General features: G+C 37.1%; 1 protein-coding gene across 15 annotated transcripts in view; it reads left to right on the forward strand.

The window, feature by feature from the left end:
• Positions 1–20,554, forward strand: part of Tenm2 (teneurin transmembrane protein 2) — a 2,558,256-nt gene that overhangs the window by 1,730,951 nt on the left and 806,751 nt on the right. For 12 of the 15 annotated variants that reach the window (XM_078052148.1, XM_078052158.1, XM_078052210.1 and 9 more), the window contains one exon: positions 20,189–20,263. The exons of the other annotated variants lie outside the window; for them this stretch is intronic. In XM_078052148.1, the coding sequence (XP_077908274.1) occupies positions 20,189–20,263 (75 nt within the window). The remainder of the gene's footprint in view (positions 1–20,188; positions 20,264–20,554) is intronic. 15 annotated transcript variants of the gene reach the window in all.

A 20,554-nucleotide genomic window follows, 5' to 3' on the forward strand; every position in this document is an offset into this window, starting at 1 on the left:
CGAATTGTTCAAATCAAATGGGAGGTGGTTCTTTGAAAGTTCCAGCTCACATTAAAAGAGAAAACAGGAGATTTACAATCCGAGGCCAGACTTAATAATACATAACAAATTGCAGCTCTGTTTTGGAATCCCCCTTGGTACCATTCCTAAGGATTCCAAGTGTTTAATTGAAATTTCTTTCGGGACAGTAGTAATCATTCACTTAAGCATTATATTTATATTTGCGCATGAAGAAACGAAGTCAAAAGGCTAATAGAGCGAGTGAGAAGAATGGTTGTTTCCAGCTGCAGGCCACGAGGAGCCGGCAGTTCTCTGTGGAGTGCTTATCCAGGCGACAGCTTGCTAAGGTTGTCCTCTGGGGACCGTGGGAGGAGGACAGTGATGTGACTGACAGCTGTTTCTTCCTAGACTAAGACAGAATACATGATCCCAGTGCAGCCTGTTTAATCAAACTATTTTCAGTCTAGAGGATTAAAAAACCTCAAGATGGAAAAGTATTCTGGTATAGATTTATTCTTAGAAAGGCAATTCTTTTTTACCCTGGTGGCTAACAGAGAGGGATTGAATCCCAGGGGACCTGTGCCTTTATGATTGTCAAAGCAAAGTTAATGAGTAAGTATTATGCTAGGAATATTTTAGCCACAAAAATGGGGGATGAATCAAAATGGAAGTCATGGTGCCATTACCAATTGCCCCCTCGGCACCCTCCAATGTTCCACTTCCTGTGCATTTTTGATATCGGAGTAGAGGAACTTAAGTCAGTTTGTTTGTAGTTCTGTATATTTGAAGCCTCACCTCTATTGCCATGCTCTGTCTTAATGAATGCAGTCTTCACATACTGTTTTAGTCAGCTATTTTGCTGCTGTGACTAGAAGTTCTGACCAGAACAATTGTAGAGGAGGAAAAGTTTATATGAGGGCTCACAGCTTCAGAGGTCTTAGTCCATAGAAGGCTGGATCCATTTCTGGTGCTCAAGGTGAGGTGGAACATCATGGCAGGAGAGTGTGGCAGAGGGAAGGAGCTCACATCATGGTGATCAGGAAGCAGAGAGAGATTCCACTCTCCAGATATATATATATACACATCCCATATGCATGACCCTAATTAACCACTTCCTCCAGCCACACCCTGCCTTCCTCCAGTCACCGCTCAGTTAATCCCATCAGGGATCAAGCCACTGATTAGGTTAAGACTGTCCTAACCCAATCATTTCTCCTCTGAACCTTCTTGCATTGACTCACACATGAGCTTTTGAGGGACACTTCATATCCAAACCATAACACATACACAGAAATGCTTTCCATACACCCTATTTATTTTGTAACAGCTTTATTGAGGTATAGTTTTCAAATCATAGAACATACTACTTCAAGTTTACAGTTGAATGGAATATTATTAGTAAATGTCTGAGTTTTATACCCATCAGTGCAATTCAATTTCAGCACATTTTCTTCACCTCAAAAAAAAAAAAAAAAAAAAAAAAAGCTCATTTTCTCCCACCCCCAGCCCCAGGCAATAACTGCTTTAATTCCATCTTCCCATTATAATGGCTTTTGCTCATCACCTAATAGGTCTCGTTTAGGTTTTCCCCAGATGTGAGTTATAGTTTATATTTTTAAATATAGTTGACACTATCATCCTTATTTTATAAATGAGAAAATTGAGATTCAGAGAGGCCAGGAAATTTACCCAAGGTCCCAGAGCTAAGAAGCTGCAGGATTTGAACTTTGTTTAGTCTGATTTCAAAGCCCCTTTGCACCATGCTGCACAATCCCTCCTAGTGTGAAATTAAACCAGTTGTGGATCTTAATAGAAGTTGGAGATTACTCAAAGATCATTCTTGTGTGTGTGTATATATGTGTGCATGTGAGTGTTAAACACACATACACATATAGGTACATACATGAATATGGGTATATATATACACAACATTTCTCTTTTCTCAATTCTCTTTGTTCTTAATACATAAATATATACACATGCTATATTCAAACATGCTCTATGTGTGTGTGTGTGTTTCTTTTTTTTAATTTTGGTAGTTGCAATAGGGTTTGATGGCTGATAATTCCTCATGCCTGTATTTATAATATTCTCTTTCATATTAAAAAATTATGCCATTGCCTTTTCTACCATATTTATAAGAACACCTCATAAAAATTTGTCTTTCCATAAAATAATATTGCTTATATTAAAAGATAATATAATATTACATATTGACCAACTATTTTTGTGTCAAAATATTTATTTGGGGATACTTTTATTCTTGAGTTGTTCTTTTATTAATATGTAGTGTAAATAATTAGAGATCTGACAGCTGACAAATCAGGATGATGGTAAATTATATCAAGTTGGACTAGTAAGAAATTTAATAAGAACTCGTTTGCCAACTCCTGACAGTGTAACAGACGGTAGAGTGGGGCAATGATAATTTTCTTGGAGCTGCTAAAATTTGGTTTGAGTCCCTGCTTTTCTGCTGACCCCTTTTATGTCTTTTGGTGAGTCATAGGTTCCCTGATCCTTCTTATTGGTCACAGAGTGATTCTAACTAAGTGGCAGTTAATGGCACTAGCATATTCATGGTAGCCTAGAATGCTTCACCTTTCGGAAAACATAGTTGCATACCTTTCCTATAAAACACATCCTCAAATAACTCAGTTTTAACTGCATTCTTTTGGATAAATTTATATGATAAAACAAGAAAATACACATATGTATAAAGCATCAATCACAATCAAAGTAAATTTCTTATTCCTGAGACTCTCAAATCAGTAATGTGGGGGCTTCTCATCCAGGTGGTGACTCAGGGAACAAAGATTCTGTTATCTATCGACATCACCATTTTGAAGCCATGATTGCAGTATCCCCTGCTTCATAAGGAAAGACAACCTGGTGGAGTTTGATTTGTTGTTTGGCTTTCTGGACTATAAAAGATAAACATCACTTCTGACTGCGTTGATAGACAAGAGCTAGATGTGTGCTCTCATGTAGGCACAAAGGGGACAGGAAGCAGTAATTGCTGGCTTGGCTGCTGTTTTCTAGTGGCAGTTGTGTACCGTGGAGGGGAAACCACTGATGTTGGTGGACACAGTGGTTTCTCTCTGATACTCAGGGTAAGTCTAATCAGAGGACTAGAGGGGCTCTGAACTTAAAAAATCAATGAAGTCTTAGACCAACTGGGTACTGGGGTCGAGTAGGCTGAATAACTTGTTTCCTCGATTTTAAATAAGATCATAATGAGTTTCTTCAAAATTGTTCTAAATAACTGTTTTCTGGACCACCATATTTACTTAAATAGATAAGCACAACTGCTCTGGATGAAGGGCTTGGAGCAAGGGCTAGGAGCCTGGGAAGAAGATCAAAACCACTGTGTAGATGATTTTAGGCCTCCCTTTCGGGCATTCTCTGATCTCAGGTCTTTGTTCTTTCCTTCTCTTTTTCATTTCTTAACAAAAAGTGCATTTATTTATTTATTTATTTATTTAAAAAATATTTTTATTAGCTGTTGATGGACCTTTATCATTTGCTTACATGTGGTGCTGTGAATCTAACCCAGTGCCTCACACATGCTAGGCCGGCACTCGACCACTGAGTCACAACCCCAGCCCCCAAAAAAGTACATTTAAATAATCACTGCAGAAAGTCCAGGACACAGATTAAAGACCTTTTGTGATCAAGAGCATAGATAATTCAACCTAAACAATTTTATTATCTTTTATTTTGCCATGATTTATAACTAAGTAAATACCATATAACATACAAATTCCAGGCTTTCTTAGAAAAACTGCATAATCTGGCAATGTAAGTCCTGTCTTCTGGAAAAAAAGGGACTTCTCCCATTTTGCCAAAGGCCCCCACTACTCCTTATTGTCCTTTAAACAGGCTCCTTTGTGTTAACTGCCTAGCTGTTGTTAAACATTCGAATTTAAAAAACAGAATCTCATGAAAATTGTGTGACTCCAATGACATTTTTATCTTTTCCCAGCAAGCATATAATTATTAAAAAATGAGTAATTATCAAAAATGAGTAAAGACACACTGAATCTCTACTTTTCTTTGTTCTTCAACCTATTTTGCAAAGAAAGTTCTGCTGTGTGATCCTTTCCCATTTGGAAGACATTTATTTATAAATTGAGTTTTCCACAATAATTATCCCCTCATTGCCCATATTACTCCCTGTAGCCTTTTGGCTCACAGGATTTTAGGCTCTTCTTGGAATTAATTTTTTGCAGCGATTTTTCTCTTACCAAAGGATCTATATAGCAACAATACATATGAGAGGAGAGATGATGGCACTTTTTTTGGGCAATCTTCTTCTTAGACTTGTAACTAATAACGTCTTTGTGAGGATGTGTAGTCAAACTTTGACATATGTCATGGTTGTCAAAGTCGGCATTAACGCTAAATAATAAGTTATTTAATATAGGATTCAACTTTATTATTTTTTCAAGTAAGCTGTCTATCACCAAGTTCTGAAGTGGATTTCTTTAAAGTCTCCCTGTCTCCAGAGAAAAAGGGGAAAAGGCAGTGTGTCCCTGGACAGGATCTATGACTCATTACGTCAATCAAACCCCACTTCAGAAGGGAATAAAGAGATTTGTATCTCAAAGCAGCGCATAACGACTCCTCGGCTTTTCATTTCATATTTATGAACGGTTTACTTTGAAGTGTTTATCAGCCAATGCGCAGAAACATGAGGGAGGCTTGCCCGAAACCATACTCATGCTTCTAATCTGCGAAACGCTTCCCGAGCAGACTGGCTCATCTGCACATTGCCATGCAAAAATAAATACATAAATAAACTTTTTGTTATTCGAGGTCTTGAAGCCATGTCTTTATATGAACTATAAAAAAGGGATAAATAGTGCTGAACATTTTGAAATTGGTGTAACGTATGAAACTTGGCTCTATGATGTGCAAAAGGTGGGAGGTATATGATTTCTTGTCTGAAATAAGACTGAGTAGCATGCAGAAAAATAAAAACACATATGCATATACTTCTCGCAGGGTATAGGGCTTTGGGGCTTTGTGAACACATGATGACAGTGAATTGTATAAGGTGGGGTTTTTTTTATATATATTTTTTGAAAATGTAATTCTCAGAACAGTCAGGAAGATGGCTACTGCCAAGATATCGAAAGCACAATATAGGGTTGCTTTATATTTTGTGTGAATTAGGACCTCATGCCTAGTTTCAGATAAATTAAGCATATGGAAGGGAAAAGTTGGAGAAGATGAAGAAGAAATAAGAAGCATACATTCTTGATGATATTTCCTGGATTTTTAATACACCTGTACATCTTTGTTTAATTAATTAATTCAGCCCATATTTGTTGAGGCTCTTCTAGGTCCAGGATTTATGATGGCTAAGAGAAGTGGGAATTGCCAAGGAGCATCTGACAAGGGAGACTGGCCAGCCTGGGGATCACGTCAAGGCTGATAGCTGTTACTTTCTCAGATCAAGGGACACTCAATTCTCCACTTCTTTACATTGGATCTCATATGTCTGTGCTCATTTCTTGCTTTTTTTATGGCAACAAAAGCAACTTAACAAAACAAGCCAGTCCTGGGCCATGGGTCAGTGGTAGAACACTTGTCTGGAGTATACAAGGCCTTTATTCCATCCCTAGCATGGAAAAAAGAAATAAAAAGAAAAAAGAGAAAGAAATAAACCTAATTCACTTAGATAATCTACAAATCATTTCATTGGCTGGAACACCTGGGAGTTTTCTCAACATTTCAGGAGTCCATGAGCCATTGCTGTTTTGCTTTTTTACTATGAGTTCTTTAAAGGAATTGTCCTTCAGCACCCTACCAATACCTTCTAGGATCCGAACTGGGAGAAGCAGCTGTGTGCTTTCGATATCTTGGCAGTAGCCATCTTCCTGACTGTTCTGAGAATTACATTTTCAAAAAATATATAAAAACCTCCACCTTATACAATTCACTGCCATCATGTGTTCACAAAGCCCCAAAGCCCTATACCCTGTGAGAAGTATATGCATATGTGTTTTTATTTTTCTGCATGCTACTCGGTCTTATTTCAGACAAGAAATCATAGACCATCACAGAAGTTGAAAACTGGAAGACTTACACCCATTTAAAAAGCATGACTTGTGCAAGCACCTATAGACTATAACATCTATAGTGAAAAAGAGAAATATGTTTCAAACAAGATTTCTCTATTTCTTCTTTATATGGCCTCAAGGATTTTTCTTCTCTCTTTGGGGCCTTATGCTTCCCTTAGGATTATATTCTAAGGATTATATGAGATTGTGCATGTTAAGGATTGGTAACCCAGTCTGTACACATAGTGCCTAATAAGTAAATATTAAGCCATAATTGTTTGCCAAGTGAATTAATAATGATGCCACACCTTCTTACATCATCCTTTTATTTTCAAAGAAACTGAAGATTCAGGGGATTAAGCAGATTGCATGTTTTCCATTTAGAGTCAGGTTTTCGCAAGGACAAACAAATAGTTACTCCTACCTACATCTCCCCTCCCATCCGCCAATGTAGGTAAGAGCAGAAAATAAGCTTATTAGGAATAAGAAATCACACTATAATTGTATTTTTATGTGTTTATCTTACTGATTAGCCTGTGAAATCCCAAAAGCAGGAACACAGTTTCTCCAACTCTGTGTCCCTAGTTGATTTTTAGCACACCTTTTTGTCTATTTGTAGAACTGAATTGAACTAATCATTTTGAAACATGAACAGTGGGTGCCCTTGAGGCTGTGTGTGAGGTATAATGGCAGCTATTCTTGGGGGGACTTAAGTACAAAGGAGCCTAAAACCTGCCAGATATGCAGGAAAGTCAACCCAAGCCTTTGTAGGGTGTGTTCCCGATAATGCTGATGGATAGGTTTTCTGAAAGAACCATTTTGATTTTCTTATCCGACTAGAGATGGAGCATACTGCACACAAGAGAAAGTGATTTGGAGCCAATTCTAAGAGAGAGGAAATTGAAGCAAGAAATAAGTGTTTGAAATAATAATCTGCTGTTGATCCCTAACCAACCTGAAATGAGAGCACAGGAATTAATGAGGCTCTTAACCCCTTGTGACATACGAGTATCGGACTGGGGCCGGGCACACAGCAATTTTCCTGGTGGTGTGTTTGCGTGCAACCAGCAAGCAAACAAAACCACTGTCCCCTTTGAAAGGCCAGCTATCTTAATAAGGGAAATGTTGCTTTTCAGATGGAGTCTCGTAGAGTGCCAGGTAGTGCAAATGTTGTCCATAAGCACCTGGAAAACCTCAGCAAAGAGAAACATCTCAATAGAGAACAATTGTCACATTGGATTTAATTGCCCGTCAGTCCAGAGATGTAGCAGTTTTGCTGGGAAAAGTTGGCATTTGAGAAAAGAGGTAATCTACCAGAAGAGATCCCTGACTTGAGAGAAAGAGAAAGAAAGAGACAGACAGACAGACAGGGGCATCTCAATTCTCAACTCTGTCAGTTTTTCTTTGTGGCTTCTGGGAAGCCCAGGATCCTCCCACTTTCTCTGCTTCTCAGGGGAGGTAATTTTTGCAACTTTCTGTGGATGCCGTTGAGTCCTAAGGCAGTATGTTTTGAAAAAAAAAAAAAAATCTTTGATGAATGTTCTCTCTGAATACCAAATAGTAGGAGATGTTAGAGTGACTGGATTCTGGGAGATATTTTGGGAGAGTGTGGAAGGGCCAGAGAAGTTCCTGTAATGTCTGAACAGTTGTTCCACTAATTAGAAGAGGCAGGATGATATTAATGCTGGGCAGCCTCGCCAGAACACGTGGCCACAGAGACAGCTCTGCTCCTGCACCGCTAATGCAGCCAAGTGGCCAGAGCCTTTGTTTTTGTTTGTTTTTGTTTTATTTTTTTTTTCAACTCAGAAATGTTAGATTTGTACTCCAGGATAATAACAATATTAGAACACAATCCAAATTTCTTTTAAAATCCATTGGGAACATTGATGTTTTAATTCCTGGTGCTTTTGGTCTTCTCTACATGTAAGGATTTTCTGAAAAAAACAGGACTGTTGAAACCCATGTGGGCCCTGACATTTTTCCCCTTGTCATTCCTCCTAAGAATGCCTAAAATTAGAAACGAGGGTGCAGTTCAGTAGTAGAACTGCTTGCCTGGCTTGTGCAAGGCCCTGGGTTCCACTCTCAGCACTGAATGAATGCATAAATGAATGAATGAAAAAATAAATAAGTAAATATAAGTAAATATCATATTTTGCAACTGCATTGCTATAAAGAAAATATATTACTGTTATCTATGAAACATTCTCTATAACATTTTTTTTCTAATTTTAAAAGAAATTAAAGCTTTTTTTTTTAAGAGAGAGACAGAGAATTTTAATATTTACTTTTTAGTTATCGGTGGACACAACATCTTTGTTTGTATGTGGTGCTGAGGATCGAACCCAGGCCGCACGCATGCCAGGCAAGCGCGCTACTGCTTGAGCCACATCCCCAGCCCCAAATTAAAGCTTTTTTATGGGCATCTTGTGACCAATGGATGGGCTGACTCTGGGATAAAACCCTGTTGACACTGACATTTTGTTCTTGATACATTTACTTCTAGATCTAGAAATTTCAATTTCAGTGTTTTAATGACTCTTTATCTTAAAGTCAGTATACTTATCTAATGAAAAGTAGAAATTTATTGAATGTCACTAATTGGTTACAGTGGATTTAGAATTTAGAGTTGCAATTTCCACTTAAGTAGTAATACAGTCCATCTACAACACATAGCTCTAAATGCTCTTGATTTCCTTCTAATGTAGGAGCCATTGTTTTTTAGAAGAATGTTTCTACATTGCATTAAATATCATCTCATTTTTTAAACTCAGTGTATTCCTCATAATTCAATCTTTTCCATGTGAGTCAAGGCAGCCCTATTGAATGATGAGTTGTGTTATATGCACACTCTGATAAATCTTTTCTCAGTAATGTTTGAAGTTTTAAAAATTTCAAATAGCCCCTAATTCTTTTCTGTACTAAATTAATCATCTGGGCTATGCAGTCTCTCATTCCTCTAGATGTAACTTCATTCCCTCTGCTGTCCCCTAAACCTCTAGGATCTCCTTAGTATCTTCCATTAGAAGCAAATTATCGCATTGCATCTACCATCTGTACACTCCCAGCATCTGCACCCACATGCTCTGCCTTCCTGCCTATCACTATAAATGAGCAATCACTACAGTTATCCCAAGTGAAACCCCCACTTATGCAGTCCCACCGGTCTGCTCAAGTTTATTCCAGGATCTCTCCAGCCTCTCTCTACTAGGTGAACCCTTCCCTCATTCCAAAGGTGCTGCTCGAATTACACCCACTTCCTCCACCAGCTAATGTCAAGTGCTTACCTCCTCTTTGTGGTAAATCTGGAAGTATGTCTGTTTCTTGCATCAGATTCCTATCCCCATCTTCTCACAAACACAATACAGTCAGATCATCACATGTACCTGAACACCTAATTGCTCTTGAACAGGTCACCAGTGATTACTGTGTGGCTACACCATGATGGTCAATTCTTGGTTCTCATCTTCATGAACTATCAGTTACATTTGAACCATTTACCTCTTTGGTAATCTTTCTTCACTTAAAGATTCTGCTCTACCATGCATTTGTGGCTTTCCTTCTACTGGCTCTTTTCATATCTTATTTTTTTTCTTTTTCCTCTTTCATCCAAATTCTTTAAATTCTCCAGTGCTCCAGAGATGCTTCTGTGCACCTAAATACACAGGGCCCATCTTATGCTTTTCAGTATATAGTTATTCTAGACTGGTGGTGACCTTGGCCAGCACCCTAGCATTAAACAGCATATATCTGCCAGTAATGCCCAAATCTTTTTCTCTTATATCACACTTTCACTAATATATTCAGCTTCCTGATCAGCATCTCCACGTATGTCAAAGACACATTTCAAACTCAACATGTCTTGAATCCTCATCTCCTGCACACCCTCCTAGCACCCGACTCCTACTTCACAATCACACCTGTTTTTCTTTTAGTTTTCCCCATCTCGCTGATGGCAACGCCCCCTTCAAGTTTTTGGTCCAAAAATGTCGCTTCTGATTCCATTTTTTTCTACCACACCCCATATGCATTAGCAAATCCTACTACTGCCCACAATCCCAACACTTCCATCCAGATGGGCTGTAATCATGGTTTACAGATTCATTTTATACAACCTCCTGGATTCTATTCTTACCCACTTCAGTTTCCTAATATTCTAAGACAATAGAGAAACTCTCTCAAAATCGAAATTGGATTATGTCATCCATGTCACCAGAAACAATACTGCCGCTTTCTATGTCACTCAGTATTCTACTTCAGCCATTATTTTTAGGAGCTTGGAATATGGCTCAGTGGTAGAGTGCTTGCTTAGCATGCATGAGACCCTAGGTTCTATTCCCAGCACTGCAAACACACACACACACACACACACACACACACACACACACACAGTTCTGAAATCATCTCAAAAGCCCCACAAGACTCATTCTCATGAATTTTTGTGCCTTCGCTTAGGGCTGCAACTGTGTTTTCCTTGCTCATTTTAGAACATGCCAGACCTGTTTCTTTCTAGGTCTTCAATGTTGAAAATACACTCTGAAGGCTGAGTTCCTTCATTTGCTTAAGCATCACCTTCTCAGTGACCTTTTCCAGGTCAAATTACTCAGGATGCTCACAAACAGACTGATACCACTCATCTCTATCTACTCCCGCTTAAATAGAAACTCCACGAGGACGGACATTTTGATCAGGTTTGCTTTCTAATATGTCTCCATCTCTTAGAATCAGGCTTACCACTTACTAACACTAACAAATGTGGGTCCAATGAATTCATGCATACATGGAGGCATAGGGTTCTTCACCTTCATTTAACCTGCCCTGGAGTTGTATTCTTTTACATTTCATATCTTATTTATTACGTGTCTACTTCCATGAAGTCAACTGCCTTTCTACTCATGGAATCCTCATTTGTGTGGGGGGTAGTGAAATAACAATATACCTCATGAATGAATGTTCATTACAAGAATTAAGGCTTTGACATTTCTACCACCACCACTGTTGTAGCTACACCTCCTTTTTTGTACTATTGTCTAAAACATTTTATTTAGTCCCTGTCATGTTCTAACCACACTGTGAAAGTGTTTGGGGGCATAGATGACTTTTATTTTTATACTCTTGTGAGTATAGATATTATTAAATTTAGTTAGTAAGTGGAAATATTGATGCTTGGGAGTAGGGGGTTAATTAAATTGTGAGTGATCAGACTGTTTAGTGGTGGAGTAGAAATTCAAATTTGGGTTGATTTTCTTCTAATGTATTCTTAACCACACAGATACATGACCTCTTTCCGAGGGAGAAAAGTGCATGGGATTCCTGAGGAGTATGTCAGTCACAATGATTGTGTTAACATGTACCTGGGTTTTATAACATCATTCCAGATTGACTGAAACACAAAAAAGACATGAAAACGGAGGTATTCCTATATAGTGGGACTCAATATATGAACATGAAAATACTGAGGGATGGAAAATAGTAGGAGAATACATCACAAGCATTTTAAAGTCTGGAACAGAGATAGCTGACCGAAGGATTTTGTTTTTTAAATTTTTAAATGGAAAAAGAAACTTGAAGGCAGAGAGAAAGCAAGCAGAGCTCATCACTTATAATTAACAAGTATTAATATTTTGTCAAATTTGGTTCAAATCCTCTTTTTTCTCCCTAATTGCCTTCTTCTCTCTTTGTCTTATTCTTATTGTTCTTTTGTTAATTGACATTTGTTATCTGAGATCTGGTCCTATTAAGATCAAGGCTGTTATTTCCAACAATTGTTCATTCATAAAGCAGCTGTTTTGTGGCAAATGGTGGCCAGCATTTTAGGTATGTTGTTCGTTTTTGCCATTTTTTTTCAGGAGACTTACACTTCTTCTAAAAGTCTACTATGATAAGCAATGGAAAGACAAAAATACATAGCACATTTAGCTGTACAAGAGTTCTGAGTGGATAGTATAAAGCCCTTCTTTATAGAAGCCATGGGTTGATGCTTCTAGATACGGGGTTCCCCTCCTGAGCTGCTCTGTTCCACGTAACAGCCAGGAGGCGGGGCTTGGATTGTGACTCTGCCCATGTTGGGAGTGGTGTCCTTTAGCTGGAATTAGTTCCTAGCATTGTAGAAACCCATTAGTTACAGTGTCACTCACACCTTGGATACGACAGTGCTGATGGTGTAGTATTCAGCTATGATGACATAAGACTTCTTTTCCCCCTATTTAGCAAGCTTCTGCTTTCTCTTCCTGATTTCCTTTTTTTTGAGTTCGGCTTAGTGTGACTCAACAACTCTCTGTAAGTCAACAGCTGCCAGATGCTAAATGTAATTAAGGCTTTACATGTATTTGTAACCTACGACATGTGTTTGAAACACAGGAAGCAAGGTGGGGAAGGAAGCAAAGGAAAACTCTTGACTCAGTTTCAATTATCCTCTGCCTATTTAATGGATGCTAACAGGCCCTAGGAAAAAAATGTCTTGCCATCTTCCATAAGCTGGGGGGGTTTGGTGCTTCACATGGTTTTAGACAAGTATCTAAATCTAACAGCCATTGGTGATAAAACAGTTGATTTAAAAGAAATGTTTCACAACAAAAATATATCATTAACATTTTCCCCAAAATATTTGTGGTGGATATACAGAGTCTAATTAGTGACTGAAGCAGCTATCTGCTACACATCCATTCACCTGATCATAGACTGTGATCCATCCATCTCACTAGATGTCAGACTGTAGATGAGTTAATTAACTCTTGAGATCTAGAATAATCCTTCAGTGATGAGAAAGTCAAAATGTTTTCAAAACATCAAGCGCATGATAGAAACAGGGACCTTGATGAGTGTCGTGAATGCAAATGTCATTTGCCTTTGTCAAAGAGTTTTCATTTAATGTTGGTAGTTTCTCTCCTCATGCAGCAAACAAAAAAAAAGCTAATAGAATAAGAACTGAAAAATGAGTTAAAGTAAAAAATCTGAGCACTGAATCATAGGCCCGTTGTTGGCTTCCATTGAGAGTGAGGGGCTGCTCTCAGAACCGCAGCAGGGAAGCTGGCCCTTGGACTTAAAGCAAGAAAAAGACCTGAAACAAAGATAGCCAGCCTGGCAAGAGACAGGAGGTGAAGAGAGGGACAGGCCCTGGACAGAAGCAGATACAAGTCTTCAACAGTTAAGAGTCCTCAATTGAGGCCCTTGTAATTTTTGAAAATTATTTTTTAAATGTGAGCTAAAATTAAATATAAGCAAGTTCATAAGAAATGAAACCTTCATAACTAAAAATGAAAAAAAATAATAATAAACCATTGATTTTGACCCTTAAACTCTTAAAGCAATAGAATTTTCCAGATGTCTGGTATCACCTGTGTAATAGAAAAACTGAAGAGGAACACTTATAAAACTACATGAACCTTATAAATAAAATATGACTTATTAAAATAAAAAGCAGTTCAGTATAGTAAATGAAAAATAGTCATAAGAAAAAGAGCACAAAGACATTAAAATATAATAAATTAAAGGGAAAGAACATGAGATCTATTTGATTGGTAAAGAGGATAGAAAGTATGGAAGTGTAAATATTTAAAAAATGCAATGGCTTAGCTTTGTAAAATTAAGACATCATGAATTCATACAAGCCTGAGGTCCAGCATACATTCAGTAATATTATTATTAGAACTCTAAAGAGAGTATAATCCCCAAAGCATCCTTAAAAAATGTCTGAGGAGATATGTAGAAAGCCTACAGACAACTAAATGGGATTTTGGAAAATATATTAAACCATAAGAAAGTGAGGATGAGAGAATGGTGGGAAGGAACAAACAGGAAAAATATCAAAATAACAAATCTAAGTACAGCCATATCAATACTCACATGAAATAAAGACAAAGGGACTGTCACACTAAGTAAAAGCCAGAGGTTGTCAGGTTATAGAAATGGCAAGTCCTAATTATAGGCTGGCTACCAAAATATATATATATATGAATTATAAAAACATAGGAAAGTTGGAAGTGAGCCACTGGGGATGGATTTATCATGTTCACCTTTTATGTTAAATGTAGGAATGCTGGCTTCACTGTTTTGTGTGAAGCAAAATAGAATTCAAGATTTCAAGTATTACTGAAGAAAAGAATTTCAAATTGGTAAGAGGTTCTGTTCGTCCTGCAAATGTAAAATTCTATGTGACTCTTAATGGTTTACATAGAAAAATGGGTGGGGACGATGTGTGGAGGAATAAGAAGAATCAAGGACAATAGTATAAGAGAAGAAAAAACCAAATCAAAATTGCAGATCTGTTACCAATAGAACATCCAGACCAAAAATACCAAAGAGGGAACGGAGAATTTGAATAACACTGTCAATCACCATGGACTAATGGACATTTACAGCATACTCCAAACAAGGACTCCAGGATCACAAGAGTCTACAAAGGAACATTTTACAGTATATACTATAGCTCATATATAAAACTCCATTCATTATAGATGGAAATCCCAGATTGTTATTCTCTGTCCACTATGTACTTCAATTAGAAATCAGTAAGTCAAAAAATCTAAACAAGTCCCAGATATAAAGTCACAAATTTAAAACCAACACATAGTTCAAAAACTACATGACTTCAAGAGAATTTAGAAAATATTTGGAAATAAATGATTATATATCCAAATTTGTGTGATACAAATAAAGAAGAAAAAATTTTAGGTTTGTATACTTATTTTAAAAATGAAAGTTATTTTCATATTAGTGATCTAGACGGGTACCTCAGGAACCCAAAGAGAATGAACAAACAAAACTCAAAGTGAGTGGAAAAGGAGAAAATTAGAAAGGAACATGTCAAAGCTAGTCTGTTGGGAAAAAAATGATAAAATTGATAAATACCCGACAAGAATAATCAAGAATTAAAGAAAATATGCAAATTACTCAAGTCAGGAATGAAAGAATGGATATTGGTATAGATCTTACCAATATTCAACGTACAGTATGATAAATTTAAAATAAATTAGATGAAATAACAAAACATGCAAATTCCCTATAAAACTCAAGAATACTAGAAAAACACATCTTGACTCGAAAGTCCTTATTACAGAGAGAATTATTTTTCATTGATTTGATGGTCCAATCTATTGGAAAGATAAAATAATGCCAAATCTATATGTAGCTGTAAAAGAAAGTAGAGATGCATAAAGCAAACATTGATAAAACTGGAGAGGAAAATACCCATCCTACTGGGAAACTTCAATACGTATCTTTCAGTTTCTGTTAGGTCAAACAAATGTCATGTTAATGTCAGTGTGCAGAAATACATAGCTTGAGATGCTCACATTAAAAAAAGAAGCATGGCCAGGTGCAGTGGTGTAGATCTGTGACACCAGGGACCCAGGAGGCCAAGGCAGGAGGATTGCAGGTTCAAAGCCAGCCTCAGTAACTTAATGAGACCCTAAGGAAGTTAGCAAGATATGTCTCAAAATAAATAAATAGATAATATAAGTTTCAGAGGCAGAGCCTTATAAGTAAGTAAGTAAATAAATAAATAAATAGAATGGGCTGGGCATGTGGCTTGGTGGTTAACCATTATTGGGTTCAATCCCAGGTCCTCCCCACCCCACCTCCCTTAAAATACTATAAAATGAAGCATGGTTGAACACAACGACAAAGAATCAAATATTAAGGGTGCAGAAAAGAATAAATGAATGAGCTCAAAGAAAGGGATAATTTATCTACATAAATTCAGAAATGGAGAAACTAAAAAATTTATGTAGACAATACATAGGATCAAAAAGGCAGAATTTTGTTTTGTAGAAAGAGAGAAAAAATCCAGTCTAGTAAAAAAGAAACAAAAGGCATAGTAAATAATATGAAGAATGAAAATAAACACATCATTCCATAAATCCAGAAGAAATTCTAAAAACCCAACAATACATGGATAACTTTGTGCCAACCCCTCGTAAATAGATGAAATGATCACACTCCTACTGAAATTCATTGTTCCCAAACTTTCTAAATTAACTCAAGCGAAAACCAGAAATGGTCAGTAATCTTATAATCAAGAAATAAAGCACTTTCCTTTGTCTGTAAGTGCTGATCATCAGAGTAGCCCTCAGTGTTGCTCTGTGGCATGCAATGTTGTAGAAATTTGTACTTGCTTGATCTCAATCTGTGTGATTCTATGAAGGTAGGTGCTATTTTTTAAAAAATGTGTAAAGGGAGACTCAGCGGAAGTAGTTAATTTTAAAACTATTATGGTTGACTTAACCCTTGTTTATACTATTGTTATACACTAAAATACATACTATTTTATAGTACTGTTCTAATTATCTGGACAACTTGACATGAAAACATTTAGGACTGCGCCTGCTACGTTGCAAAGACCTTAGCAGATGTCATTTAATGCAGTAGTCATTCTGAAACATTGGACAGCTAGCCTGATCCCCTTACAACTTTCCTTTTCTTACCTCTGAGTGTAAATTTCAGAGGTAGAGCCTTGTATGGTCAGTTGAATGCTGCATTTGTATACAGAAACTGATTGGTATCATTTTTAATACTGGGATTGATCTTTTCAGTCTCAGAATTTCTGACAGCAGAAAGAGTCCCTAGGTAGTGGTTCCTGAATTCATCTCTATTTGTGAACTGCCCGTTGTTCAGAAAAGACCTTATTGTAACTGCTTTTGGATTTTCTAATTTGGGCTTTGCTCAGGTTGGAATAGGAAAATGCCACCATCTCAAAGCAGAATGCCACCATTTTTTCTCTTTGAGAGTTACACAGTTTATGTGAAAACCTGTGACAGTAGAAACTGTCCTGCTTTGTTAACCATATTGGTCATTCTGTGATTTGGAGAATGTTTGCTTACATCAGAATGTTTCTAGTTAAACAGATCTTGTAAAAGTCTTCACACATCAGACATTTATATACATTAAAACAATTAGTCTAAACATTTAGAAACATAAAAGCATTAATATTTTAGTTATAATATATAAAAGAAAATTGTGATTCCTAAAGCATAGTTTTAAAACATAAATATTTGGCTTACATTTTTATGAATAGTAATGCGTGTACACCACTCTGTAGTTTTAAGCTATGGGATTTTTGCTGAACAGTTTTGTCAACATTTGGGAAAATATTTGAATGTGTAAAAGCAGATGAACTTTAGAAGAGCATTAAGAGAGTTTACGTGAAGAATTTTAGTATATACAAGCATAAAACATTAGAATTTAAAAGTAGTTTCCTCAGTAGCTTGCAAAATTGTGATCACTGCATATACAAATACATAGTTGTTTATATTTGTATGAAAACAATGCTTTAGATAATGTTGGTATTGTTTAAGACTGATTATTTTGTATCACTCATACATATCTACAATTGCTCCACATTTAAATATAAGGTATTCATATTTAATATAGAGTAACAATTTGGCAATACATTTGATTAATCAAACATAAATAAAAATTATATTTTATCACCTATAATTGCCATATTTTTCTAGAAAATATTCCATTTGACAAAAGCAAAGGCTTCAGGTCAAATTACTTCAATTACTTTCATTAAAAGGACTACATTGTAAGATTTGTACCTTTTTCTTAAACACTGTGTAGCAAATTTATAGTCTACATTTATTCCTGGCTTTAAAATGTAGAATCTAACATTTACTCAAGAAAAGTGACCCATGTTTGTTTACAAGAGATTCTCTTTGTTTTAGGATAAATGATCCTGGAAAAAAATTCCCCTAAGAAAGGAATTAATGTTTAAAACAACCAATAATTTATATTAAATAGTGAAAATAATTCATTGCAACTTTATCTTCAAAAACCAAACCTGATATTCAAAAATATATTTTAGTTGATACCTAATACTATTCCAACTGTGCAATATTGTTTTTAAAAGGTAAAGATTAACAATCTTGGGGTGGGGCATGCATAATACATTTTTTTTTACAAAATTGTGTGATTATACAATGTTCTATTTTTTGATGAAGTTTTGCATTTTGCAGCATAATTATAGAGGGTCAGTTTTAGCCAAAAATAAAAAAAGAGAAAGAAAAAGAAAAAAAAAGTTATTGGATGGATTCATTAATTTTCCTAGGGGCTCCTTATGAACCTTCTGTTTACATTATTATTGTTCCTCATGTAAGTTGAGACTTTTACTGTATGCTGATGCATGGAGGTACCCTGCTGTGAAACTCTGGATCTTAGGTCTTCTGCTTCAGGGGTCTCCTCTGGCACTGGGCCAATGGGAAAAGTGGGCCGCCGCAATGTGACTACAGATAGAGGTGGAAGTCCTGGATCTGGTGTGCCTTGCCAAGACAGCAGGGTGAGCCACTAGGGAAGGCTATCTCCCTGTTGCCTGGGTGGGGTTGGGTGAAACATCCCAGCCAGGCCACTGCAGATACCTGGGAGAGAGAGAGGAGCCTGCTGACATTGCACTCGAGGCCTCTTCCCACCAGAGAGGTGAAATTTAACCTGCAGCCTCCTCTGACACCCACAGGGAGAGAAAGGGGTGGGGATAAGAGGACCGGATCCCCTCAAGGCTGCCTCTAACACGACTGGGAGCAATCGGGAGAGATTCATGACTACTGGGTAAAGATGGATGTTCTGCCCACCCCCCACTTCATTATTTTTAATTCTGCCCTGGCACATTTGAAGAGGCGTAAGAGTGGGACCCGTGTTACAGAAACCTGTAGTTTGGGAGTATTTTATCTGCTCCCATTGTTGTCTCCAATTTGTAATCTTTCCACCACAAAGTCTAGGATTCACAGAGCTCTCCATATAGTTCCTGAGGCCCCAGATCTTACTAGGTTTGCCTTCCTCTTTTTCCCCTCTCAGGATCTCAGGTGACTTTTATATGTCATGTCCAAGGGTTTTAGCTTTACTGAGTGGGAGGAGTAGAGACAAGTGGGATATGTTATCTGCCTCCAGAAACAAGTTTGTCAGATTAGATTGTCTTTTGAAGTCCTCATCATTATCCAATAACATCATTTCCATTTTCTCTTGTTGAATTGGCTTAATTTTGTTAGATCTTGATTCTGTCACCTTGCTTGTGGTCCTGGAGTTTTTCTGCCATCATTTTGTTGACTTTATGAATATCTGCATTTTATAAGCTTTGCAGTTGATTTCACATTTGGCACCATTCTCCACTGCTATCAGAAAGAAGTTGGTGACATGGGTATTGATATGGTGAATGCTGCCACTAGTAAGTGAACACGGGTGAATAGGGGTTAATTTTAAAAGTGGTCTTCAGTGACTGAGTGTTGCAACAGCTTTTATGTCCACCTGTAAAATTTCTTGTCAACTTTTCGGGGCCTTAGAGAGTAACATTCAGATAATAGTGTCTTATATTATATTCCACCCATTACTACAGTTTCCTTTATCTTCTTGCCCTTGTAGTAGAAAATCTACTCAAATCCTGACATTTTCAGCGCTATTTGTATACCCTGGTATTACCATGATGTGATAATTCTGACTTAGCTACATATGTGCTTTTCCTACTTAAAGGTTATTTCAAAGTGTAAGAAACTGGTAAAAACTTAGAAAATAAAGCCAAGATCACAAGGCACTCACATATCCTTCCCTGGACTTGTGTCCCTAAATAGAATTACTGGGTCAAAGGACAACTTTTGTTATCTCTTGCTAAATTTCACTCTAAAAATGTTGTGAAGAAGACCTGGATTTTACGTTGAGGTTATAATTGAGGAAAGGCATCCTAAAGTCAAAGAGAATTAGCAACAGAGTAACTTTTAAAGACTGGTGTTCCTCTGTCTTGACCATCTCACAGTTTTCAGGCATTAACATTTTCTCCCAACATCTTAACTAAAATTGCATGATGTAATTATCATAGGTTTTGTGTGATCATCATGTATACAATTATTGACTTGGCCTCTATATCATAATAGGGGCCACATGGGCGACTTACTGGGAATAGCCATAAAACATATACCTGAAAATAAATGAATTTGGCACGTCGTCTACATCCACTTTAATCAACAGGGTCAGGGAGGTTGCAGGCAGGTAGAGGGTGAACATGTTCCTTGATACTGAAATACTGTGCCTCCTATGTATCTTTCTGCAAGACAGTAAAGAAGGAATGAAGTATTGACTGCTTTCCACTAGAAATATTAGCTTGGAGAATCACACAATGACTGGTCTCTCTCTTCCATTCAAAGCTGCCCTGGAGTTTAATAAAGACATAATTACACAAGATGAATTAGAGCAAAATCAGTCTTCTATCAATGAGCAAAGTAAGTGGAAAAAAAAATAAGTTGACATAGTATTAAAATTTCCCCCACAGTCTTTTCTATTCTGAGCTCAAGTGTGTGACATGGGGTTTGGTGCTGTTATATGAACTACCTGAAATACAGTTGTCTAAAATCAATTCAAATAGTAGAATGTTTGGAAAACCTGGGTAAGGTCAGAACTGAGGGGCCATAAGAGCTTCCCAATGGAGCAGACTTGCAGTGTCCCCAAGTTTTCACCCCATACTAGATGAACAGTGGGTGAGCCAGCATTGAAAGCATTAAAGTCTGGGTCCT

Source organism: Ictidomys tridecemlineatus, chromosome 1 (genome assembly GCF_052094955.1).
Source record: "Ictidomys tridecemlineatus isolate mIctTri1 chromosome 1, mIctTri1.hap1, whole genome shotgun sequence".
NCBI lineage: Eukaryota > Metazoa > Chordata > Mammalia > Rodentia > Sciuridae > Ictidomys > Ictidomys tridecemlineatus.